The sequence below is a fragment of the Xenopus tropicalis genome, chromosome 7 (genome assembly GCF_000004195.4).
Source record: "Xenopus tropicalis strain Nigerian chromosome 7, UCB_Xtro_10.0, whole genome shotgun sequence".
Classification (NCBI taxonomy): Eukaryota; Metazoa; Chordata; class Amphibia; order Anura; family Pipidae; genus Xenopus; species Xenopus tropicalis.
The window spans coordinates 112815954-112837844 of record NC_030683.2 but is presented as its reverse complement, the minus strand read 5'-3'; the positions used below and the strand labels follow the sequence as shown (position 1 = coordinate 112837844).

The following is a 21891-nucleotide window of genomic DNA, read 5'->3' as shown; positions in this document are numbered from 1 at the left end:
CATTACATCATGAAAAGGCTGAATATTTTTTAATTGATGTATAATGCTTGAAATTATGTTTACTTTTGAAAAAGTCTAGATTTTGTTTGTTTAGAGTTCCCCTTTAAAGAGCAACCTGAAGTAGAGAGCACAGAGGCCCCTTAGCAAGAGCAAAAAACAGGCACACTGCCCAGGAGGTCATAAATGACCCCTATGGTGTCACTAGAATTGCTAGAAATGTGGTTTGATGATGCATGACGGGGCAATAAATATCCTATATCCGGTCAGCAATTAACTTCTATCAGCCTGCTGCAGGCAGAATAATGAAAGTGAATCCCCCAATGATTGCTATAGGTTCCTGCACTAGGGCAAATACACCCCGCGTTAGTAAATGAGGCTTACTTTACAAGATGATACCCTTTGCCCCTCTCTTGATTCTTCTGTTCTTTGATCAGTGATTTTATTGCAGCACTAGAACAAATGAGTAAAAATGAGAAACAATTTAACCAAAAGGATAAGTTTGTATTTATGCCCAGAAACAGCACTAAAGGTTAAATGAAGAATATATATTTTAGTAATAGCTTCAGCAGGAATAAAGCTTGTCTTAGCACAGGAACACTTTTCTATTCAGCAGGAAAAAAATATGAAAAATATTTACTGTAAAATGCATCATTGCTCTCCTTGCTCTAATCTGCCAGCAGCGGGTGGAACAAAATATAAACAAATGTTTTATTGGTTGCTATGGGTTACTGCACTGGAGCACATTTCCTGCATTTACCAGCCAATACTATTTGCAGCTTGTTTACTTTGGTTTACTGTCCTACTGAAATAACTGCCCCTGTTGAAGGGATGCTATCATCATTTAATGACCCCCTTGTGTAATTATATATTGGCTTTTTACCCAAGCTTTAAAAATGTTCCAATTATTATTCTGATTAGCGTTTATTAGTACAATGCACATGTAGGAGGATAAAGGTTTGGCACTGAGCTGGGTCTGTTCAGGGTCGGGAGGGTTTTCCAAGTTAAAGGAAAACTATACTCCAAACAATGAAGGTCTGCATAAAAATATATTGCATAAAACAGCTCATATGTAAAGATCTAAATAAACCATTTTCATAAAAATATACTTTTTTTGTAGTAGGTGCCATTGGGTACTACTAAATATAAAATTGCCATTTTAAGTACTAAGGGCCGCCCCCTGGGATCATGGGATTCACAGTGCACACAAACAAGCCAAGGCACACATACATGCTAGGCCCCATCAGCCAATTAATGGGCAGAGTTCTGTCTTTTGCTTCCACACTACTTCCTGTTACAGTTAGAGCTGCATTATTTCCTGTCAGCTGATCTCTGAGGGTGCGCACATCCCATCACTAAATGGCGCTCAAGGGGAAAATGTAAAAGGGCAATATTTATAGATATATACACACATATATATATATATACATATATATATAGACAGACAGAGTACCGCACACATAGGGACTTTATGAAAAATGATGACGTCTCAAACCACTGAGATAACGATAGTGTGTTGGACGGCATTAACTCCTTTGCTCAACAGCGATCTTTCTCTGATAACTTTCTTACTTCACCGTTCTGCAACTTTGTATCCTATTTAACTCGATACTTTCACTGTGAACATCGGCCACATGTATCTTATTTGTATCATTCCCTTCTGTCTGCTTTTTCTTCTAGTAACTAGTTTTATATTTAACTATGTCCATTTGATTGTTCACTTGTGTTTTTCACTTTGAGTATTGCTACATGCTATTTGTTTATATGGGTTACTATGGCGACAGCTTGCACATTTTGGCGCCGTTTTTGTACACTAGGGTATTTAAGGGGTATGTATGTATTTTGTCTTTTGGTTTGTCCCTGAGGAAGAGCACAGTTTGGTGCTCGAAACGTCGGATCTTTTTCAATAAACCCTTTTTGTTTTTTCATAAAGTCCCTATGTGTGCGGTACTCTGTCTGTCTATTGAATTTTTTGACCAGCACCGAGGGCATTTGCTTGAAGGGTGTGCTCCTGTTTGTTCTTGTATATATATATATATATATATACAGTGGATATAAAAAGTCTACACACCCCTGGTAAAATGTTTCTGGTGCACAGTACTTATCAGTAAGTGGCCCACTGGGGCACCTATACCACATGGGTCCACCCAGCAGTCGCAGAGTCTGCATAGTTTTGCACCTAGGGTGAAGGGTAGAATGGCTTCTGAATGGAGAACCCTTTGGCAAATTCATTTTTTGAACATCAGCTAAAAACAACTGATAACATATATGCTCAGGGAAGTTCTTCTGTAGAGTATATAATTAAAATGGTCACTATAATAATTTACGATTATCACGATTATAAAACCGGGCAAAAAAGTTTCCAAAATGAACTTTTATTCTTTATAAAGACCTTCAACTGGTGCTACACAGATCCAAATTAATTTAACTGGGGCTTAATGTTCTTGTAATGCACCTTATTTGTCATAATGTTATTTTCTACATCCCCCCAGTACACACACAAATGGTACAGATTTTAGCTTAGTAGAAACCCATTTTAAACTAGAATAATATGAATCTTACCAGTTGCCGCTGTACAAAGACCACTACAACAAGAAGTACGATGACCAAACCTACGGCGATGGGGATAGCAATGGTATGTACTCTGGAGTTCTGCTCTTTTTCAGGCTGTTTACAATCTTTAGTGCCATTATGTCTTTGGTGCTGCACTGTATTATTAACAGAGGTGTCTGTAGCAAAATATAAAGATTTCAGTTTCATTTGTTAGATTTGGGAACTGGCTTGGGTATCTCACAATGCAACACAAAATATATCCTTAAATACAGCCATATATATATATATATATATATATATATATATATATATATATATATATATATAGCTTCTCAGGGATGCTGGTTATTGTCCCACAACAGCAGGAGGACTGCAGAATGATCATTGGGCTAACGTGATATCACCAACATTGTTTATATAAGAAATGATGTACCCTCCACTGTAAAGTATAAGATTACACAAATGGTACAGCAATGGGAAGGAGGGGGTGGTAGAAGTAAAGTAAGGAGAAGAAACTACAACTTGGTCCCTTGTCTTCTCTTAACTTGTCACCACCAACACTCGAACAATACACTTTGCCCCCAGTAACCCGACCTTTCTTCCGCCTTTGGAATCCATGTAAAGCAGTATGTGGATGCAGATACATGGCTTCCAAGTTTTGTAGCTCAAAACCAGATAATCTGTGCACTCCCCAAGCTACAGCTCTGGGGTTGCTGAAAGCTGTTGTTCATAGACATCTAGAGGCTTGTTATTTTCCATTACTTTAAATATTTTATTAAATTGTGTAATTGGTAGCTAACCTGAAGCCCTCCAGCTGTTGGTGGCTACTGTGAGCTGTAGATCATTAAGCGTTAGAGGCTTTGTTTGTTGGCAATGGCTAAAATATAAAATTAAGCAGTAACTAATGTGCAGCCCCTGACTGCAACATTGTACGTAAACACACAGTTAGTTAGAAAGATAGATAGATAGATAGATGAGACAGACATACATAATACCAATTTAAGCCCTATTTCTCTGCTGATAGGTAAAGAATCTGTTATCATACACACACCTCATCACTAAACTGACCTATGTCATAGCTCCACCCACTGACATCTCCGATCCACCCCCTAACATCAAGGTCACACCCCCCCATTATAGAAAACATCCTGCAACCCTTCCTGGCTGGGCTTGCCCATGTTTAAAATATACTGTACATAATCTGGACGTTCCTCTGCTCATCATTAGTGTGATGATTGGATTATAGGTCTGTCCAACAAAATGTCATGGTCCTGTTTGCTTTTCTTTTGAGGGTTTAAACTGTCAAATATTAGGAATCTGTGCTTGTCCACATTTGCTTGCCTAACCAAACAGAAAAACTGGAAAAAAATACCATAATGAAATGTATTTGAGAAGAGAATTGTTTGCACAGAGATTAGTTTAGCAGAATAAATACAAAGATTAAAAGTCACTTTCACTTTCTAATTGCACCACCTAAGGATCATTCCATCCCACTGTGCATGTCCATGGTTGTTTCCAGCAATGGATACTAATACCAACTTCTGGGAAATAGAAGCTTTTCTAGGAGACTAGATTTCTGCTCACATGGGCAACATGGACCAATGCTGGAGACATATTCACTTACAGCTGTAATGGTTTAAGCTAACATGTGACCCTCCTGCCCAGATAAATTAGCCAGAGGATGTATTATGGTTCTCAAATGTTTATATAGGCCAGTATGAAAGAAGCCTGCACTGTTAGGCAGGGACATCATCAAAAATCCCTAGACCCAAATACAGCCATGATCAGGGTCCCTCTCCCATGACTATTGCTGTAAGCACCACATGGACTAGATATTGCCTTGCCTGCTAAAAAGCAAGAAAGCCCAAGGGGCCTCTGTCCATACAGTACCTTACAATTTGTCTAGCCCACTATTAGTCATATGCTCCAAAGGTGGCCCTGTTGGTAGCAGAGTTGCCACATTTAAAAAAGGGAGTAGTTTGTGAGGTGGGGAGGGGCAAGGGGGCAGAGTAACATCAAAAGGGGCAGAGGTATGACACACCGGACAGGTCTAGGTCGGATTAAGGAGAGATCAGGAAAGAGAGCAGGTAAAATTGGAGAGGATTGGGTCTTAAGAGGTGGACCAAGAGTTTAATTTAAATTAAATTTGTAATACCGACTTCTGCCATGGCAGGTGTTTTACTGGCTAGGCCAATAAGATACCGGCTGGTTGAAAACCCTAGTTGGTAGCATTCATTGGTGTACAGTGCTATCCTCTAAACAAATTAGCTGTGGATCTGCACATATGCACCTATTTTTAACCCATTTCATTTAATGTAACTTTGATAGATACATAGATGATAGATAGAATACATTATGTATACTGATCCAACAATGACACCATATCTATTTCTGTAACCTTAACATGTGCAAAACCTGACACTGTTTGGTTGCCACCCAAAAAACAGAATACAGGTACTGGCTGAAGGTCCCCTATTGCTAATTTCATAGGAAGCAACAAACCATGATAAAAAAGGAGAGGAGAATCAATACAAATGTCAAATATCAGGCAGATACCCAGATTGGCAATCTGTGAATTCTGGCAAATGCCACAGACAGTCAATATTTATTGGGTGTGCACTTGAAATGGCAGGGCTTATTCTGATTTCCAGTCTGAGCCTGGTCAGGCAAGCAACCCAAACTTTAGCCATGGTTTAATACAATTGCTTGTGTTCCCCATTTAATGCTCTCTTGATACAACTTTTGGTAAAAAAGGGCCGTTATATATTTTTAACAAATTGAACCGTATTAACACTCCAACAAGCTTAGTGAGTGACATTATTCGGAAGTGGTAATGATGCACAAAGAAAAGCCAGATCCCTTATCAGGAAACCTGTTATCCAGAAAGCTCCGAATTACGGAGAGCCTGTCTCCCATAGACTCCATTTTAATCAAATAGTTCAGAATTTTAAAACTGATTTCCTTTTTCTCTGTAGAAATAAAACAGCACCTTGTACTTGATCCCAACTAAGATATAAATAATCCTTATTAGAGCCAAAACAATCCTATTAGGTTTAATTACTGTTTTATTGATTTTTTAGTAGACTTAAGGTATGAAGATCCAAAGTACAGAAAGACCCCTTATCCGGAATACCCTTGGTCCCGAGCATTCTGGATAACGTGTCCTATACCTGTATAAGAAAAAGTATTAGCAGGAAGCTATACTGTATAAACTACTTATATGAGACCTCGCCTTAAGTATTCTGTCTGTCTGTAGAAATATTACCAATGAATTGAAGGACACAGTGATTATTTTTTACATTGGAATTGCAGTACTCAATACCTTTTTTACAGAGGATCATGGCGCAACTGGAGAAATCGGCTTTAATTCTGTTACCAGCCGCCATGTGATTCATTGTGGAAGACATTATGCCCAAAAAGTCAGTAACATTCTTTTTCTGCATTCTGCAGTCTTCTGAGACCTAAAAAAAAAAGTTCACATACTGCAGGTATATTATAATTATATGATATACGATGCTGGGCTGTGTGTTTGCTGATATTCTGCAACTGATATATAATAAAGTCTGACAGCAGTTCCTAAACAGTTGGCCTGATCCCCCTAGGGGACTTGAAGAAATAAGCTCAGACTGAAGGCCAGTAAGGGTGCAATTTGAGGGAAAAACCCATTAGGTCTCCTGCAGAGCTTGAAGATTTGGGTCGGTGGGTTCAGGAAACACATTCTTCTGTTCAAGAGCACAAGAGACAGTCATCTTCTACCTCCTCCTCTAGGCCAGTGATCCCCAACAAGTTGCTCACTAGCCCCTTGGATGTTGCTCCCAGTGGCCTTAAAGCGGGTGCTTATTTTTGAATGTTTGACTTGGAGGCATAAAGATCATGAGCACTGCCAAACAGAGCCTTCTGCAGGCTGCCAATCCACATGGGGCTACCAAACAACCAATGGGGAGTTTCCCATGAAGATTAAACACTTTACAATATGGTATGTGTTCTTCATTAACTGGTCATACACAAGCCAACTCAGCCCCTCTAGACCATGTCAGCAGGGTATTGTTGAATGTATGGGTGCTTCCCAAAGGCCTGCCTATCGATTTCCACAAACCTGGAACATTCTTCAGTTACATAGGACTATATGGTCCCACCACTATTTTTTCTTTTTTATCTGTTTATTATACCATGGTAGGTTTTATAGAGTACATATAAGAGAGATATGGAATGCTGACTTTTAGAGACCTACATAGAGGCACTATGGCAGATTGATACATATTTACAAAAATACCCCAGATTACTTACATTAAAATGACATTCAGTCTGAATAAACTCCATCTCTCCCCGCATATCCGCTACTTGCTCCTTCAGCCTTTCCCCTGAGACACCCTCTATTCTCACCAGTTCCTTTCTGAGGAAATACACCATCCACAGATCAGAGCATTGGCTGTGCTGGAAATAATAACATTTATTAGGAAACTGTTGGGTAACACAGTATAAAGCAAGGTTGGTAACATTTAGATATAATTCTTGGAAAAGAGTTGTTAGAATTAATAACTACCATTTACCTATAACCACTTGACTTGTTGACTCCCAACATTATAATTATAATTTATGTAGCAGTAAGCCTACAGATATGGTTAATATTATATAAGATTAGCTTTGTCTCTCGACATTCGTTTAAACATTCGCTTATTTAGTCAAATCATTCATATTTTCACTATAAGCCAATATAAGCTCTATACTATTTGGCTCCATTTAATTGAATAGTGGGCCCTGGATGTCAGGTTTACTGGTGGTCCCTAAGATGACCAGTCCAACACTGATCCCAACCTCTGCATATATGTATGTAGTTTATCCCCCTTGAGGTCTCTTCCTAGATACCTTTATACAAATTGAGCCCTTAGTGCAAGTGAACACTAAGGGGGAGATTTATCAACATTCAAGTGTGATTTTGTTTCAGGATTCATGTTCTCTTGCGCTAAAAAAACTTGAATTTGAATTATGGTTGAAAAAACTCGAATGTCCAGTGTTTATTACGTGCAAGAAACTCAAATGTAAAAATATGCCATCTAAAAGCTTGTGAGTTTCTATAGAAGTCAATGGGAGTTGTTGTTGTTTTTTTTATTTGAACGAGTTTTCCTCATTAATAAATAAGCAAGCATTCGATATGTGATTTTATTCGATTTACAAAAACAAACTCGAATTGACAAACTCGAAAATTGATAAATAAGCCCATTAGTGGATGAAACTGCAAAGTCAAGCTGGCTATATGTGGGGTAATAAGAGATAATGACACATTGGGAGGGAGGGCCCAACATTTGGCCAGATAGGTTTAAAAGTACCATTGGAAAAGGACTGCATAGATCAGGGGTGGGCAAAGTACAGGCCGTTGGCCTTTTTAATCCGGCTGCCGACTCCTGATTTGTTGCGCCCCATGCTTGCACATGACGTCAGTATGCATGGGTGCAACCGCATAAAAGTGTTCTGATGCAACGGGGAGCAGGGGGACAGATGCAGCCGAAGGACGGAGGAAGCAGACCGAAGCACTGGAGGATGGAGCTGGGGGGAGCCGCAGGAAGCTGTAGGTCGCTGGGGGGGGGGGAAAGATGGAGGATGCTGGTGGGAGGATGCTGGGGGGAGCGTGAGGATGCTGGGGGGGAGCTGCAGGATGCTGGGGAGTGGAACTGGAGGATGCTGGGTGGGATGCTGATGGGGGGAGCTGGAGGATGCTGGTGGTGGAGCTGAAGCATGCTGGGGGGGGAGCTGGAGGATGTTGGGGAGCATGCTGGGGGGGAGCTGAGAGGCCCCGTGATTTCTGATGGCGGCCCTGGGCGTAACGCTGGCCCGGCCCATCTGTAAGTCAATGTGGCCCTTGAGCCAAAAAGTTTGCCCACCCCTGGCATAGATGAATGAATCCATATCTAATGGGACTTCACAGTCCTGCTACATAAGCATTGAAGAAATAAAAGGATCCTTCTGTAACATTACCTGTATTGCACATAGATGGACACACACCTTGTTAAAGGAACAGTAACATCAAAAAATTAAAGTGTTTTAAAGTAATTAAAATATAATGTGCTGTTGCTCTGCAAAAAACTGGTGTTTTTGCTACAGAAAAGATACTGTATAAATACGCTGCTGTGTAGCCATGGGGGCAGCCATTCAATCTGGAAAAAAGGAGAAAAGGCACAGGTTACATAGCAGATAACTAGTAGACAAGCCCCATATAATGAGGGTTTGTCTGTTATCTGCTAAGTAACCTGTGCCTTTTCTCCTTTGAATGGCTGCCCCCATGGCTACACAGCAGCTTACTTATATAAACTATAGTAGTCTTTCTGAGGCAAACACACCAGTTGTAGCAATGCAGGGCAACAGCACATTATATTGTTATTACTTTTATACACTTTCATTTTTTAGTGTTACTGTTCCTTTAAATGTACTTTATAGACTTGGTTTGAACCAAACAGTTGTGGGAAACATTTATGGTGTTTTTGGGAAGCATGTGTTTCATACTTTATAAACACCATTGGAGGTCAAAATATGGCAATAAAATGCATTTTGCAGGTCGACCTGTTTAGCTTTCGTCCTCTCATAAACTTTTGGACATGAAAAAACATGAGGCATCGCTGTGTGTGTAAAAGCTGTTTTGAAGTCTTTTTGTAATGTAATAAAGTTGTTAAAGATGAACTTACTGGTTGTAGATTGGCAATGACAGAAACGTTGTAGTCCCAAGGAAGGTACTTTAACTAAAAGATAAAAAAAATGTATTAAAAATGAGGTTAATGTACAGCACGGGTGTATGTTGGAGCTACGTGCTAACGTTCTAGTGATATAAGGGTTGTCTGATAACATGCAGTTTTATAAAGGCTTTGCAACTGAATTCTAGTCCAGCAGGAAAAGCAGCTAAGATGGCTCATTTACATTTGCAAGCGTTAGTATGGTCCCCACCATTTCCCCCACATCAGTTGCACGTAAAACCACTTTCATTAAAGGTACTTGGGCTTCCGTACAACTGGGAACCCCAGAGCTACCACCACCTCTGGACCAGGTGTTATCTCCAGGGCTCCCATAGCACCTAGTGTCGATTGCTACATTTCAGTTGCACCAAAAGTATAGGGTTCATCCGTTACTTGCATCCTTAACGCCGGAAATGACACCCAGAAGACACAGTAAGTTAGGTTGAAAAAAGACACACATCCATTAGGTTCAACCTGGCATATCTATATGAAACCTGCCTAACTGGAAGGTCCAGAGGAAGGCAAAAAAACCCCTTCTGAAGCCTCTCCAATTAGCCTTAAAGGGGGAGAGAATTCCTTCCTGACTCCAAGATGGCAATTGGACCAGTCCCTGGATCAACCTGTACTAAGAGCTATTTTCAGTAACCCTGTCTTTTCCATCCAACTCCTTCTTATCTAATGTATTTGCTAGTACAACTTCTCTTTAGGGAGAGAATTCCACAACTTTCCACAGCTCTCACAGCAAAAAAAAAATCCCAATATAGAGATGGAATCTCCTTTCTTTAGAAGAAGCATTAGAGAGGTTATTATATGATCCCTTTATATATTTATACATAGTTATCATATTCCCCATTAAGCACCTCTTCTCCAGTGTAAACAACCCAACGTGGCCAGTCTTTCTTCATAACTGAGACTTTCCATGCCCTTTACTAGCTAAGTTGCCCTTCTTTAGACCCTCTCTAATTCAGACTTTGAAAATACTTAGTACAACTGTGCCCCATTTGTGATGAAGTGCATGCACAGTTGCATTCATTTCGTTGAATCAGATTAGGGTAGGCACTGCACAATTGCATTGAGACACCTGCCTGTTTGCAACTGAAATGATAGCAGAATTCTGGGAAAAAAATGCTCCATTGTGGGAATAAAACAAGGGGGCTGCGCTCGAAATTGCACTTTGCTCACTTCACTTGCAGATGTAAATGAGCCCTAAGAATAGGGATGGTGAACTTGTTCTCACCAAGGTACCATAGGCCCAGCCAAGTCTCCAAATGCGTTTCCAGTCAATGTTGTACATGATGCAGACTTGTCCTTTCTAAACACACAATGACACTAACGGTTTAGTATTAATGCTTTTGCACAGTACCTATCCCTGGAGGGTTTACCTGAACCACAATTTTTAAAAAACACAGTTGGATGATGGGTTTAGACTCACTACTTGAGGTGTCATTAAATTGGAAGTAAGTATGAATGTGACTTTATATGGAAATCCTCACTTACTGGCTATTTCCATGGTAACATCACTAATGGGTTTAGTTCTTCCTACAATGGCTGCTTTACTAATAACTCTAAAAACATATAAAATATATAATTAGAAACTAAGTAAGCTTTATCAAGAAAGGTCTATGTAAATACAGCCTTATGCACTCACAGAAAAACTGCACTGAGTCCTCTATCAAAAGAAACAGGATTTCTTGTCTCCTTTTTTGTAAACATGTTTTTCAGTATTTTACTTTCAAATCCTTCATTCCTGGGGCCAGAGTCTGCACAGTTCTCTCCCGTCTCCTGCTCCCTCCTCCCATAAGAATTCACTCCCCCCTCCCTTGTGTGAGAAATGTGTGATCTGAGCTACCAAAGGCTAGAGCTGCAGCAGGAAGCTACTGTATGTTAAACAAACAGAGGGAGCTTCTAGGGCTCTTTGCTCAGGTATGGTAAAGCTTTCTGCAGAATAAATAAAGTGTTCTAGGTGGCACCAATGTGGCAAATCTATCGGCAATAAAATGCCAAAATGTCTTTCCTTCTCCTTTAAAATATCCAGTAGGTAAACCCATGGGAGAATTATTAAAATATGAAAACGTAGTGATGCTTTTACCCATTCTGTGCCACAGTGTCTGTCACCATAGATTGACCTACATCCCGGATGTAGAATCTGATAGTTTCTTTTACATTTTTAAATGCTTTTTAAAGTCTTCAGGTAAAGTGATCCAATTTAAGGCAAAATCCATTATCCATAAAACCCCTGATCCCAAGCATTCCAGATAATAGATCCCATACCTGTATGGTAAAAGGGACTCACCAGTTTCTTAATGGTGTCATCAAATGTGGAACTTATTGGACTGTGTTCGGTGAAGTTACATCCCAGGCAGGTTTTGATGACCAACAGCAACAGAACCACCTAGAGAAAAAATACGGGAACAAAAGGGTCATATCTAGGCTGACAGCTGAATTCCTGGGAACCAGAAAAAGTTAACGATCAATGTAAAAGAGTATAGGGTGATGGATCAGAGTGAATATGATTCTACATTTAAAGGGCGGCAGCAAGTTCTTGTATACAGGTATGGGACCTGTTATCCAGAATGCTCAGGACCTGGGGTTTTCCGGATAAGAGGTCTAAACCCAATAGGGCTGTTCTGCCCCCAATAAGGGGTAATTATATCTTAGTTGGGATCAAGTACAGGTACTGTTTTATTATTACAGAGAAAAGGGAATCATTTAACCATGAAATAAACCCAATAGGGCTGTTCTGCCCCAATAAGGGGTAATTATATCTTAGTTGGGATCAAGTACAGGTACTGTTTTATTATTACAGAGAAAAGGGAATCATTTAACCATTAAATAAACCCAATAGGGCTGTTCTGCCCCCAATAAGGGGTAATTATATCTTAGTTGGGATCAAGTACAGGTACTGTTTTATTATTACAGAGAAAAGGGAATCATTTAAACATGAAATAAACCCAATAGGAATGTTCTGCCCCAATAAGGGGTAATTATATCTTAGTTGGGATCAAGTACAAGGTACTGTTTTATTATTACAGAGGAGATGGAAATCATTAAAAAAAAATAAATTATATGAGTCTATGGGAGATAGTCTTCGGAGCTCTAATTCTGAGCTTTCTGGACAGTGGGTTTCCGGATAATGGATCCCATACCTGTACTTATATTTTTATAAGTGAGGTGAATTCAACTTGTTTTTATGACATACAATTACACGTTAATATAAACGCCACTGGTTAATCACCCGTGAAGTATAACAAATACAATTAAGAAGTAACTTTGTTACATTCATTGGGTGGGAGGGTGAGTAAGTCCAGGGGCTCCAAAATTTTTTAAATTTATCTGAAGTTCCTCTGGGTGGTACCCAGATCATCTAGAATACCCAGAAGACATGTGAAAGTGGAGATTACCTGTGGTAGATCTAGGGTTGCCACCTGGCTGGTATTTTCTGGCCTGGCCGGTAAAAATGATGCCTGATGTCAACTTTATTTATAGGGAAAAAATATAGGAAGGCCAATATTTTTTTTCAGAAAAGGTGGCAAAAGGTAGATCTAGTGCAGTGGCTGAAGTGTACATTACATGGGACCAGAAGGTCCAGATAGTATGGAAAAAGTTAGCTGAGTGGGACCCGCACTAGGACATTCATAAGTTGGGAAGATCCCCATAGCCTTTAGTTTCTAAAGAGGTGGCATATAACTGATGTAAAATGGATGAGTGAGGTTATGAATAGGTTAGCATTGTAACAATTATTTCCTTGTAGGCTTCGATGTGACTGTAAGGCTGATGTCAGACGAGGCGTAGGGCAGATATCTTCAGCAAGCGGAAAAGTGCTTGCTGAAAATACCGCCCTACTCTTCCTACATGTGTCTGCACTGGAATGAATGAGATACACTCGGATGCAGGCACATGTAGCTGAAATACGCATAAAAACGTGAGACTTTGCATTCTCTTGCGTTTTTATGCGTATTTCGGCTACATGTGCCTGCACCCGAGAGTATTTCATTCATTCAGGTGCAGGCACATGTAGGAGGCGTAGGGCGGAATTTTCAGCAAATGCTTTTCCGCTTGCCGAAAATATCTGCCATACGCCTCGTCTGGCATTAGCCTAAGGCTTAATTCTGCATTCTAATTAATATTTAGTCTAGTGTGTTGCGAGATAAACCTTGTGTTGCAGCTGGAGCAGAATCGGCACAGCTGGATCCAACTGTCTCTGAGTGAAAGTCAGTGGAACACTTTAAACTCTCGTCTGAACAGGGCCTTACATGTAATCATGGCCATCTATCTTCTTACATTACCAATTAACTCCCTTTTCTGCTTCCAGTCATGGCTGCTTGATTTACAGCACTGAATGCCAAGAGTTGCTTCATTCACTAAAAGCATGGAATCACTGGCCAGACAATTCTCTAAATATAAGCCGTATTTCCATAAGCTTTGGCTCTGAATATCCAGAGATAAATGAACATTTACAGACAATAATTAATCACTTTAAAGGGGTGGTTCACCTTCAGGTTACATTTTAGTATGTGATAGAATGGCCTGTTTTTAGCAACTTTTCAAATGGCCCTTCATGTTTTATTTTTTATAGTTTTTGAATTATTTGCCTTTCTCTTCTGACTTTCAAATGGGGGTCACTGACCCCAGCAACCAAAAAACTGATAGCTCCATGAGGCTACAATTTTATAGTTATTGTTACTTTTTATTACTTATCTTTCTATTTAGGCCCGCCATATGTCTCTCTGTCTCTGTTGGACCCTAGCAACCATATAACTGCTGAAATTCCACAACAGAGAGCTGCTGAACAAAAAGTGCAATAATTCAAAGCCCGCAAATAATAAAAAATGAAGACCAATTGCAAATTGTCTCAGAATAACATTATCTGTATCATACTAATAGTTAAAGGTGAACGTCCTCTTTAATCTATAAAATAAGGGTCCCACTCATTATGGAAAGAAGTAGAATGAGACTCACGCTAGCAGCCCTCGGTGTCATGTAGCACAAACCACAAATCGTGCAGTGCGCCTCATGGCAAAAACTCATCTCCACATTGTCGAGGAACAGAATCCCTGCATCGAAGAGAGTGGTCAAAGGTCACAGTTTCCTGGAAGGTTAAAGGAAAAATATTGAAGGGATTCTGCTATCATTTTAATTATATACTTTTTATTTCTAAATTACACTGTTTACATAGCAAATAATTCACTCCACCATTTCAAAATTCTTGAACCAACAAATGTATTTTTAGCAGTAATATTAGTGTGTAGGTGCCATCTCAGTGCATTGTGCCTGAGTCTGAGCTTTCAGAAGGAGCCAGCGCTACACATTAGAACTGCTTTCAGGTAACCTATTGTTTCTCCTACTGCCATGTAACTAGAGGAGTCCCAAGCCGGACTTGGATTTCTTACTATTGAGTGATATTCTGATACCTACTGGGAGCTGCTATCTTGCTCTCTTCCCATTGTTCTGCTGATTGGCTGCTGGGAGGGGGGGGGGGATATCACTGCAACTTGCAGCTCAGCAGTAAAGTGTGACTGAAGTTTATCAGAGCACAAGTCACATGGCTGTGGCACCCTGGGAAATGAAGAATATGGCTAGCCCCATAGGAAATTTCAAGATTAAATATAAAAAATCTGTTTTCGAAAAACCGATCTTAATTCAGGATTCTGCTGGAGAAGCTCTATTAACTGAGGTATTTTGAGAAAAACATGTTTTCCCAAGACAGTATTCCTTTAAGCAAACTGGATATAAAAGTGAAACCCACCATCCCTTGCACACATTTCTCCTCTATCATCAACTCAGAGAGGGTCCCTATCAAACTGAAACTAAAAGGATAAAATCAGCTTTTCCCTCCGGCTAGAGCTGCCTGTGACCTTTTTATAGAATCTGTGCATAACGTCAGTAATGTGTTGTATCTGTTTCAGGGGAATTCATGGGTGATGTGGCACCAGAACATCTACAGGTCTAATGTTACCTTCAGTTGGCTCCAGGTTAATGACCCACTCTACAGACTAGTATATGTTATCTGCTGACTGGTTGCTACGGGTTACTAGAGTTGGACCAAACTATGTCTGCTATATATTGTTTCATAATTATATAGGGTATTAGTATCCCCTATATTCAAATATAAAGATATTAGAAGTCACTGAGAAGGCACAAAGCTGTAGGCTGATTTATATAGGGAACTCTGAGTATCACAAATGTATTATAAGGGGTAATGTACCCCCTACTTTAAATTATAAGAATATTAGAAGTCACTGAGGGGTTTTGTGATCATATAAAGGCACAAGGCTGCAGGCCAAGTTTAACGGGGAGTATTAATCATGTATTATAAGGGATAATGTGTTTCTAAAAACACATTTATTTAGAGAAGCTTACCCTAATCTAGTTTAGCAATACCCTGTGCCACACCTCTCACAACTCTGTCATGCCCATTCCCACACCTTGTGTCTCAACCCTTTCTCCTTGTAGATTGTAAGCTCTTTTGGGCAGGGCTCTCTTCACCTCTTGTATCGGTTATTGATTGCTTTATATGTTACTCTGTATGTCCAATGTATGAAACCCACTTATTGTGCAGCGCTGCGAAATATGTTGGCGCTTTATAAATAAATGTTAATAATAATAATAATAATGTACCCCCTACTGTAAATGATAAGGATATTGGAAGCCAGTGAGGGATTATATGACCATATAAAGGCCCAAGGCTGTAGTCCAAGTGCTTGTCCATAGGTCACAGAAATTCAATGTCAGCCTTTATTTTCTCATATTTAACTACAGGTGGCATAGTATTTATTATAATAACAATATTGTTTTATACATGAGACACAAACAACAAAACTAAGCTGTGATTATAACTAATGTCACTAAGCCCTGTTTTTGTAAAAAGGATATTATTACAGGATGTACACAGTGTAGAAAAGCATGTATTTATTATAAAATGTTTGTATAAGTATTATGGTCAAAGTACCACTCACCAAGGTGATAAAATATCTTTATTGTGTGGAGTTTAAATGATATGCACAGTACAAACAGCCAGTCAAACATACCCCAGCTCACAGGAGTAATCTGTACAATTAATGCATATAAATATAATGTTAAGTATATGTGATATGTGTGTATGTTTCATATATGTGTGTGTGCCTGGATGCGTGCCCATGTCTCAGGAAGAGAGACCTGTCTGTCCCTCCTGGGAAGAGAGCAAGAGACTTGTGTCCAAGACTATATGCCTGGTGTCAGTATGTCCCTACTCCCCAAATATCTATAAAAGGCAAGAACATATGTTAAAAGGCGTGCTCAGTCCTTTCCCAAATTAGTTTACAAGTATGTGTGAATGGCAGGTATACATTTCATATTGTAACGAAAAGTGCCTTACCGGCACGGCGGGGACGCCCACCGCGCCGTCTGCTCCCTGTGCCGGCTCTCTCCTAGGTGCGCGCGCACGCACTTCCGCATTTTAAAGGCGCATGCGCGCTGACGTCATGACGTCAGCGCGCAAAGGCGCGAAATTCAAAATATTTAAAGGGCCATTTGCTTTAGACTCATTGCCCGTGATAAAATTTGATTCTGGTGCCTTCCTGAGCTTTGTGCCTTTGTTCCTGTTGGTATTTTTCCTGTTTTGACCCGGCCTGTTCCTGACTATTCTGAAATCCGTAACCTGACCTCGGCTTGATTATCTGGTTGACCCTTGCCTGTCTGACGATCCCTGGTTTCAGCCTGCCTCGACCCAGCCTGCCTGACTACGAACTTGTTTAACCCTAATTGTACCGTGATCTTCGGCCTAACTGACTCTATCTACAGTCGTGCCCCTTTGCTTGCCAGAACTCCTGCCTAGTTCCCCTCGTTAAGTCCAGGTGGCATCTGAGTAGCTGAGGGCTCCTCCCAAAGCCAAAGGCGGTCACATTACTGGTGAAGCCGAGCCGAGACAAGGGAACTTGGCATCTGTTCTGGTTTAGGGTGCCGACCGTGACACATATGCTGTGGAATTATAATTCTGTGAAAATATCTTACACATGGCAATTGAGTATTATAGGGTTATATCACACAGGAGCCATGAATACCCTGGGAAATACTGATGTCATCAGTTATAACTGGCGCTTAGGAATGACATATGTATCACATGACTCACAGAAACTTGTGTATTATAAAATATAATGTACCCCTCTTACCTCCCCTCTTAGAAGTCTGTGACTTCTAATATCCTTATTATACAGTTGAGGGTATATTATTCCCTGTATTATAAATATGCCAAGACAAATGCTTTTATTTACAAAATCAACTTCATGCAAAAGGCCTGTCTGCTCTGAACTACAGGGAATGCAGGTTGGGCTTTAGGGAAGGGCAGAGAAGGTACAGTCTCTGCCCTAGTGCCCCAGCATTACAGGCATAGAGCAGAACAGCTATCAGATACCCACTTATTTTCTCTGTGGCACCAATGAAACATGAAATTAGGACCCCAAGGATAAAAGGGACCTTTACAGATATACCACAAACAGCATTCCTCACCCCAAATGGGCACCTTAGGAAGAAAACTAACAAAAGCACAAATTAGTGCAGGCTTGTGTGGCTGCTGCAGCACCACATGTTGCCAAGAAATGTGTTTTTCTTAAACATGTCATCGAGTGTCCTATTCTCAGAGGCTTTTCCATTTGTCAAAATGTTTTATTTTGTATATTATTGCTGTCTTAAATTTACTTAGCTCGTATTCATCTTCCAGTCTGTCACGGACACCACTGATTGGTTGCTAGGGTAGATTGCACCCCTTCACCATTTAGTTGCCAAAATTCCAAACTGGAGAGCAGGTGAAAATAAAGCTAAATAAATCAAGATTCCACAAAATGGAGGCCAACTGCAAATGGTTTCACAATATCTGCGTACTGGATTACATTTATAGGTGAACTACCCATTGATAACAAGCAGTTAAGTATTTATTTTATGGCTGCCAGCCGTTAGAGCTTCTTTGTATGACTTTAGCACATTAAAAGATTAATATAAATTTATCAAATAGTCTGAGGGGACTTTCTCTTGTACTCTATATTCATTCATGCAAACAACATAACAAGCATACTGTATACTTACAGCCCAACATTGAGTTAAATGCTATTAATATAAGATATATATAGATATAAGTATCTAAATATATATATGTAAGAAGTCAATAGGACCTTACCCTTACCCCCTGCTTGTCTTCCGGAGCAGCACCCTTACTGCTTGTTCTTTCTAGTCTCTTTGCATGTAAAATGAAAGTGAAAGATACCTTACCCTCTAGTTAGATATATATTTGTCACCTTGTGAAAAAATACTTGCCTTCCTATATTTTTATCTTTCTGTCCTATTAATAACATTGGAATCAAACATAATTTTATTTTAAAAAATCCAATATATATATATATATACATACAGATGAAGTAGACTAGAACAATGTACAGACAGTCACATTCCTTTTCATTTAGATGCAGCCTTTGTATTACTGTTCAAAGTAATCATATAAAAGTTATATGAGAAACACCAGTATGTCTCCTCTGGTTCCTCATATCGTGCATATATAAGTATCAGTATGCAGTGTTTATAAATTAAAATAAAACCCATACCATACATGTGCTCTTGTATATCAGTGAGTAAGTAAAGAGGTAAAATGGGGTGTATGAATGTATTTATTTATACAGCACCCAAATTGTACGCAGTGCTTTGCAAGGTGAGAACACAAACAGGGGTATAGTTATAATAAGTTGTGTTACATTACGTAGAGATTTTGCTAGTTCAAACCCTTAGAATTGTTTTATTTCTTAGATCACAATATTGTTTATTAGTGTACTGCTAGATCTGTATATATCTTATTCGCTGTGCAGGAGTAAACTGACACTACAGCTCCTTGCACCTTAATAAATGCTATTGTCAGTCACAGTATGTGTGGCTAAACCTTGTATGTGTATAAGTTTCTTAAACTTGTTTGACAGTCTTGCTCTGAACTACAACACTCAGAAACTTGATAATCAGCAATGCCCAGTGAGGATTTCTGAACATTATTTGTCATTTCACTTTGTTTGTGTATTCATTATGTGTGTAGCAGGCATGGACTGGCAATCTGAGGATTCTGGCAAATGACAAAGGGGCCATAGTAGACAGTCGGAATTTATTGGGCCTGTGGATGGGTTATTTGGACCAGAGTCTATTTTGAATTTTAGTCTGGACCTGATGCTTGGCGTCATGTCTTGATATTAGGGTTGCCACGTGGCTGGTAAAAATGATGCTTGCTCCTAATGTTACTTATAGGCAAACTATACGAAGGCCGGTATTTGCCGGTGGCAACCCTACTTAGTATACTATATTGTCTGGGTTGCTGCAGGGGTTGCTACTGTTTATGGCAACAACCACAAAGCCATTCTTGTGGTTTTAGTCCCAGTTCAATCAACTTGCCAGTGTATTCAGTTTGGGAAACAGGATTGATAAGCAAATTTACAATTGAATGGTGGAACAGATCAACCACCAAATTACAGTTCCTTCCCAACACCCGCACTGTAGTTTGACTCCATGTTATAGTCTGTTCTACCAGACCTATGAGACTTACATTCCTAGCCAGAGTGTTGTATATCTATGTACAGTATATCTCTGTCCATTTCTCTACAACTATGACATCTCATATCTACAGCTGTGGCATCTCGTATCAGTTATCCAGAAAGCTCTGACTTAGGGAAAGGCCATCTCCCATACACTCTATATTAATCAGATAATTCAAATTTGTAAAAATAATTACCCTTTTCTTTGTAATAATAAAACATTATCTGCACTTGATCCCAACTAAAATATAATTAATTCTTATTGAAGGGAAAACAATCCTATTGGGTTTATTTAATATTTAAATTATTTTTAGTAGACAAAGTATAGTGCTCCAAATTATGGAAATATCCGTTTCTGGAAAACCTAAGGTGCTCAGCATTCTGGATAACAGATCCCATACCTATATTATGGTAGATGTATATTCATAGATAAACCTTTACATCCTAAATTTAGCTTTCCTAAATTTGACACTGTTTTTTTTGTGGTTAGGCTGGTGTACAGCGCTGCAGAATATGTTGGCGCTTTATAAATTAATGTTAATAATAATAATGTTGGGAGAGGGCCTTTTGTTGCCACGTGCATCACTGATATCTGACCAATTTTCAATATCAGTCCCTCACACAGACAGGCCAATAGGTATGTATAGGGGTAAGCAGAGAACATGTATAGCTGCCATAGAGTGCTGAGAGTGACATTACTAACAGATTAATGATTAAGAACTGGGATGTTAGAAAAATATCATCTGCTATTAATTATAGTCCCTATTATTTATATAATTGCCGACTGTACTAAGATTCACTTGAACTTATTTATTGTCTGGGCCCATTCTTTGCAGGGATCTGGGAGCTCTAATAGTTAAATTATTGAGGAAAACAAAATTGCATAATGTGTGAAGAAAGGCTATATATTGTACCTACTGGATTTGTCAAAGAACACTGAGGGGTAATGCTGGCACAAGCCAGCTACATGGACCACAGTGGAGACTGGCCTGAAAATGCCAGCATTTGCTTTTTTGTTTTATTTTTGCGATGTTTGCTCTCTGTAGCTACACGCATACAAGCTGTGATTGTCAATACAGCTATACAGAGAGGCAGAATGGAGCAGATCTGCTGTCTCAACCTATAGAACAAACACAGGCTGAGAGCAGCGGAGTCAATGCTACGAGTGCCCTTGCCCTAAGACTAACTGGATGTACTGCTTAGGGAATTATGCCAAGTCATTTGTGGGGATATTCTTGCTTGACAGGAGCTTTTGTCTCCTCCCGAAAGCCTAGTAAAACATTTGCATATGTGGCAGCACATGCCTTAGTTGTTCCCAGGGTGTGCGGGTAAAATTCATTATCAAATGTAAAATTATTATGATATAGTACAAGTCTCAGAAGGTCACAAACAAATTAAATTCTCAAGAAAATATTTCACCACCAGTAGTCCCTCCAAGCGTCCCCACTGCGTGCAGACACATGGAGCAGATTTTTCGCACCAAAATTGCCTCTGTGTATCTGCACCTAGGTTGATGGCCAGAAACAGCCCAGTGTGTAATTACCCACAGCAGAGACTAGTGCTCTATTTGCTTTTACCAGGGGGTCACTGGTAAAAAATCACTCTTAGCACTTCCCACATTCCAGAATAAAGAGGATAAGGCAGGAGAAGCCTGGTGTCAAAGTGGACCCCCTACTGTGCACGTTCACGTTACTTTCCAGGCACCACCTGCTGTCTGACACAGCAGGCAGAAAAGCTAGTCAGACATTTTATTACCAATAGATTAGTCACAATAGTGCAAGCTAGAACGCTATATTTATTCTGTAGAAAGCACTACCATACCTGAGTAAAGAGCCCTAGAATCTCCCTCCATTTGTTTAAGATAGCAGCTGCCATTTTAGCTTGGTCTGACTTCACTTCCAGGCAGCAGGGTGCAGGCAAGGGACAGCTCTCAGCTCAGATTACAGGGGAGGGGGCAGCAGAGGGAGAGGGAAGCAAACTTGCCCTGAAAGATTTTTTCCGATACTTAAGAACATGTGTACAGAATAAAGGAAAGAAATGTGGTGTTTCTTTTCACCAAGAACTCAGTGCAGAGTTTCTCTAAG

At 39.8% G+C, this 21891-nt stretch overlaps 2 protein-coding genes across 5 annotated transcripts in view; one reads left to right on the top strand and one right to left on the bottom strand.

Annotated features, from left to right (window-relative positions):
* The window catches only part of pih1d1 (PIH1 domain containing 1), a 506577-nt gene that overhangs the window by 362388 nt on the left and 122298 nt on the right, over positions 1-21891 (top strand). The gene's annotated exons all lie outside the window — the stretch shown is intronic.
* flt3lg (fms related receptor tyrosine kinase 3 ligand) overlaps positions 1-21891 on the bottom strand; it is a 43435-nt gene that overhangs the window by 2332 nt on the left and 19212 nt on the right. Inside the window, exons 2-9 of one of the 3 annotated variants that reach the window (XM_018095517.2) lie at positions 18421-18477; positions 14232-14361; positions 11566-11664; positions 9228-9281; positions 6838-6984; positions 5873-6011; positions 2560-2726; positions 382-450 (exon numbers count right to left, since the gene is read on the bottom strand). In XM_018095517.2, the coding sequence (XP_017951006.1) occupies positions 382-450; positions 2560-2726; positions 5873-6011; positions 6838-6984; positions 9228-9281; positions 11566-11664; positions 14232-14300 (744 nt within the window). In that variant the 5' untranslated portion in view covers positions 14301-14361; positions 18421-18477. Of the gene's footprint in view, positions 1-381; positions 451-2559; positions 2727-5872; positions 6012-6837; positions 6985-9227; positions 9282-10509; positions 10663-11565; positions 11665-14231; positions 14362-18420; positions 18478-21891 lie in introns of those variants that run through there. The other 2 variants (XM_012967488.2, XM_031905551.1) reach the window with 2 other exon arrangements.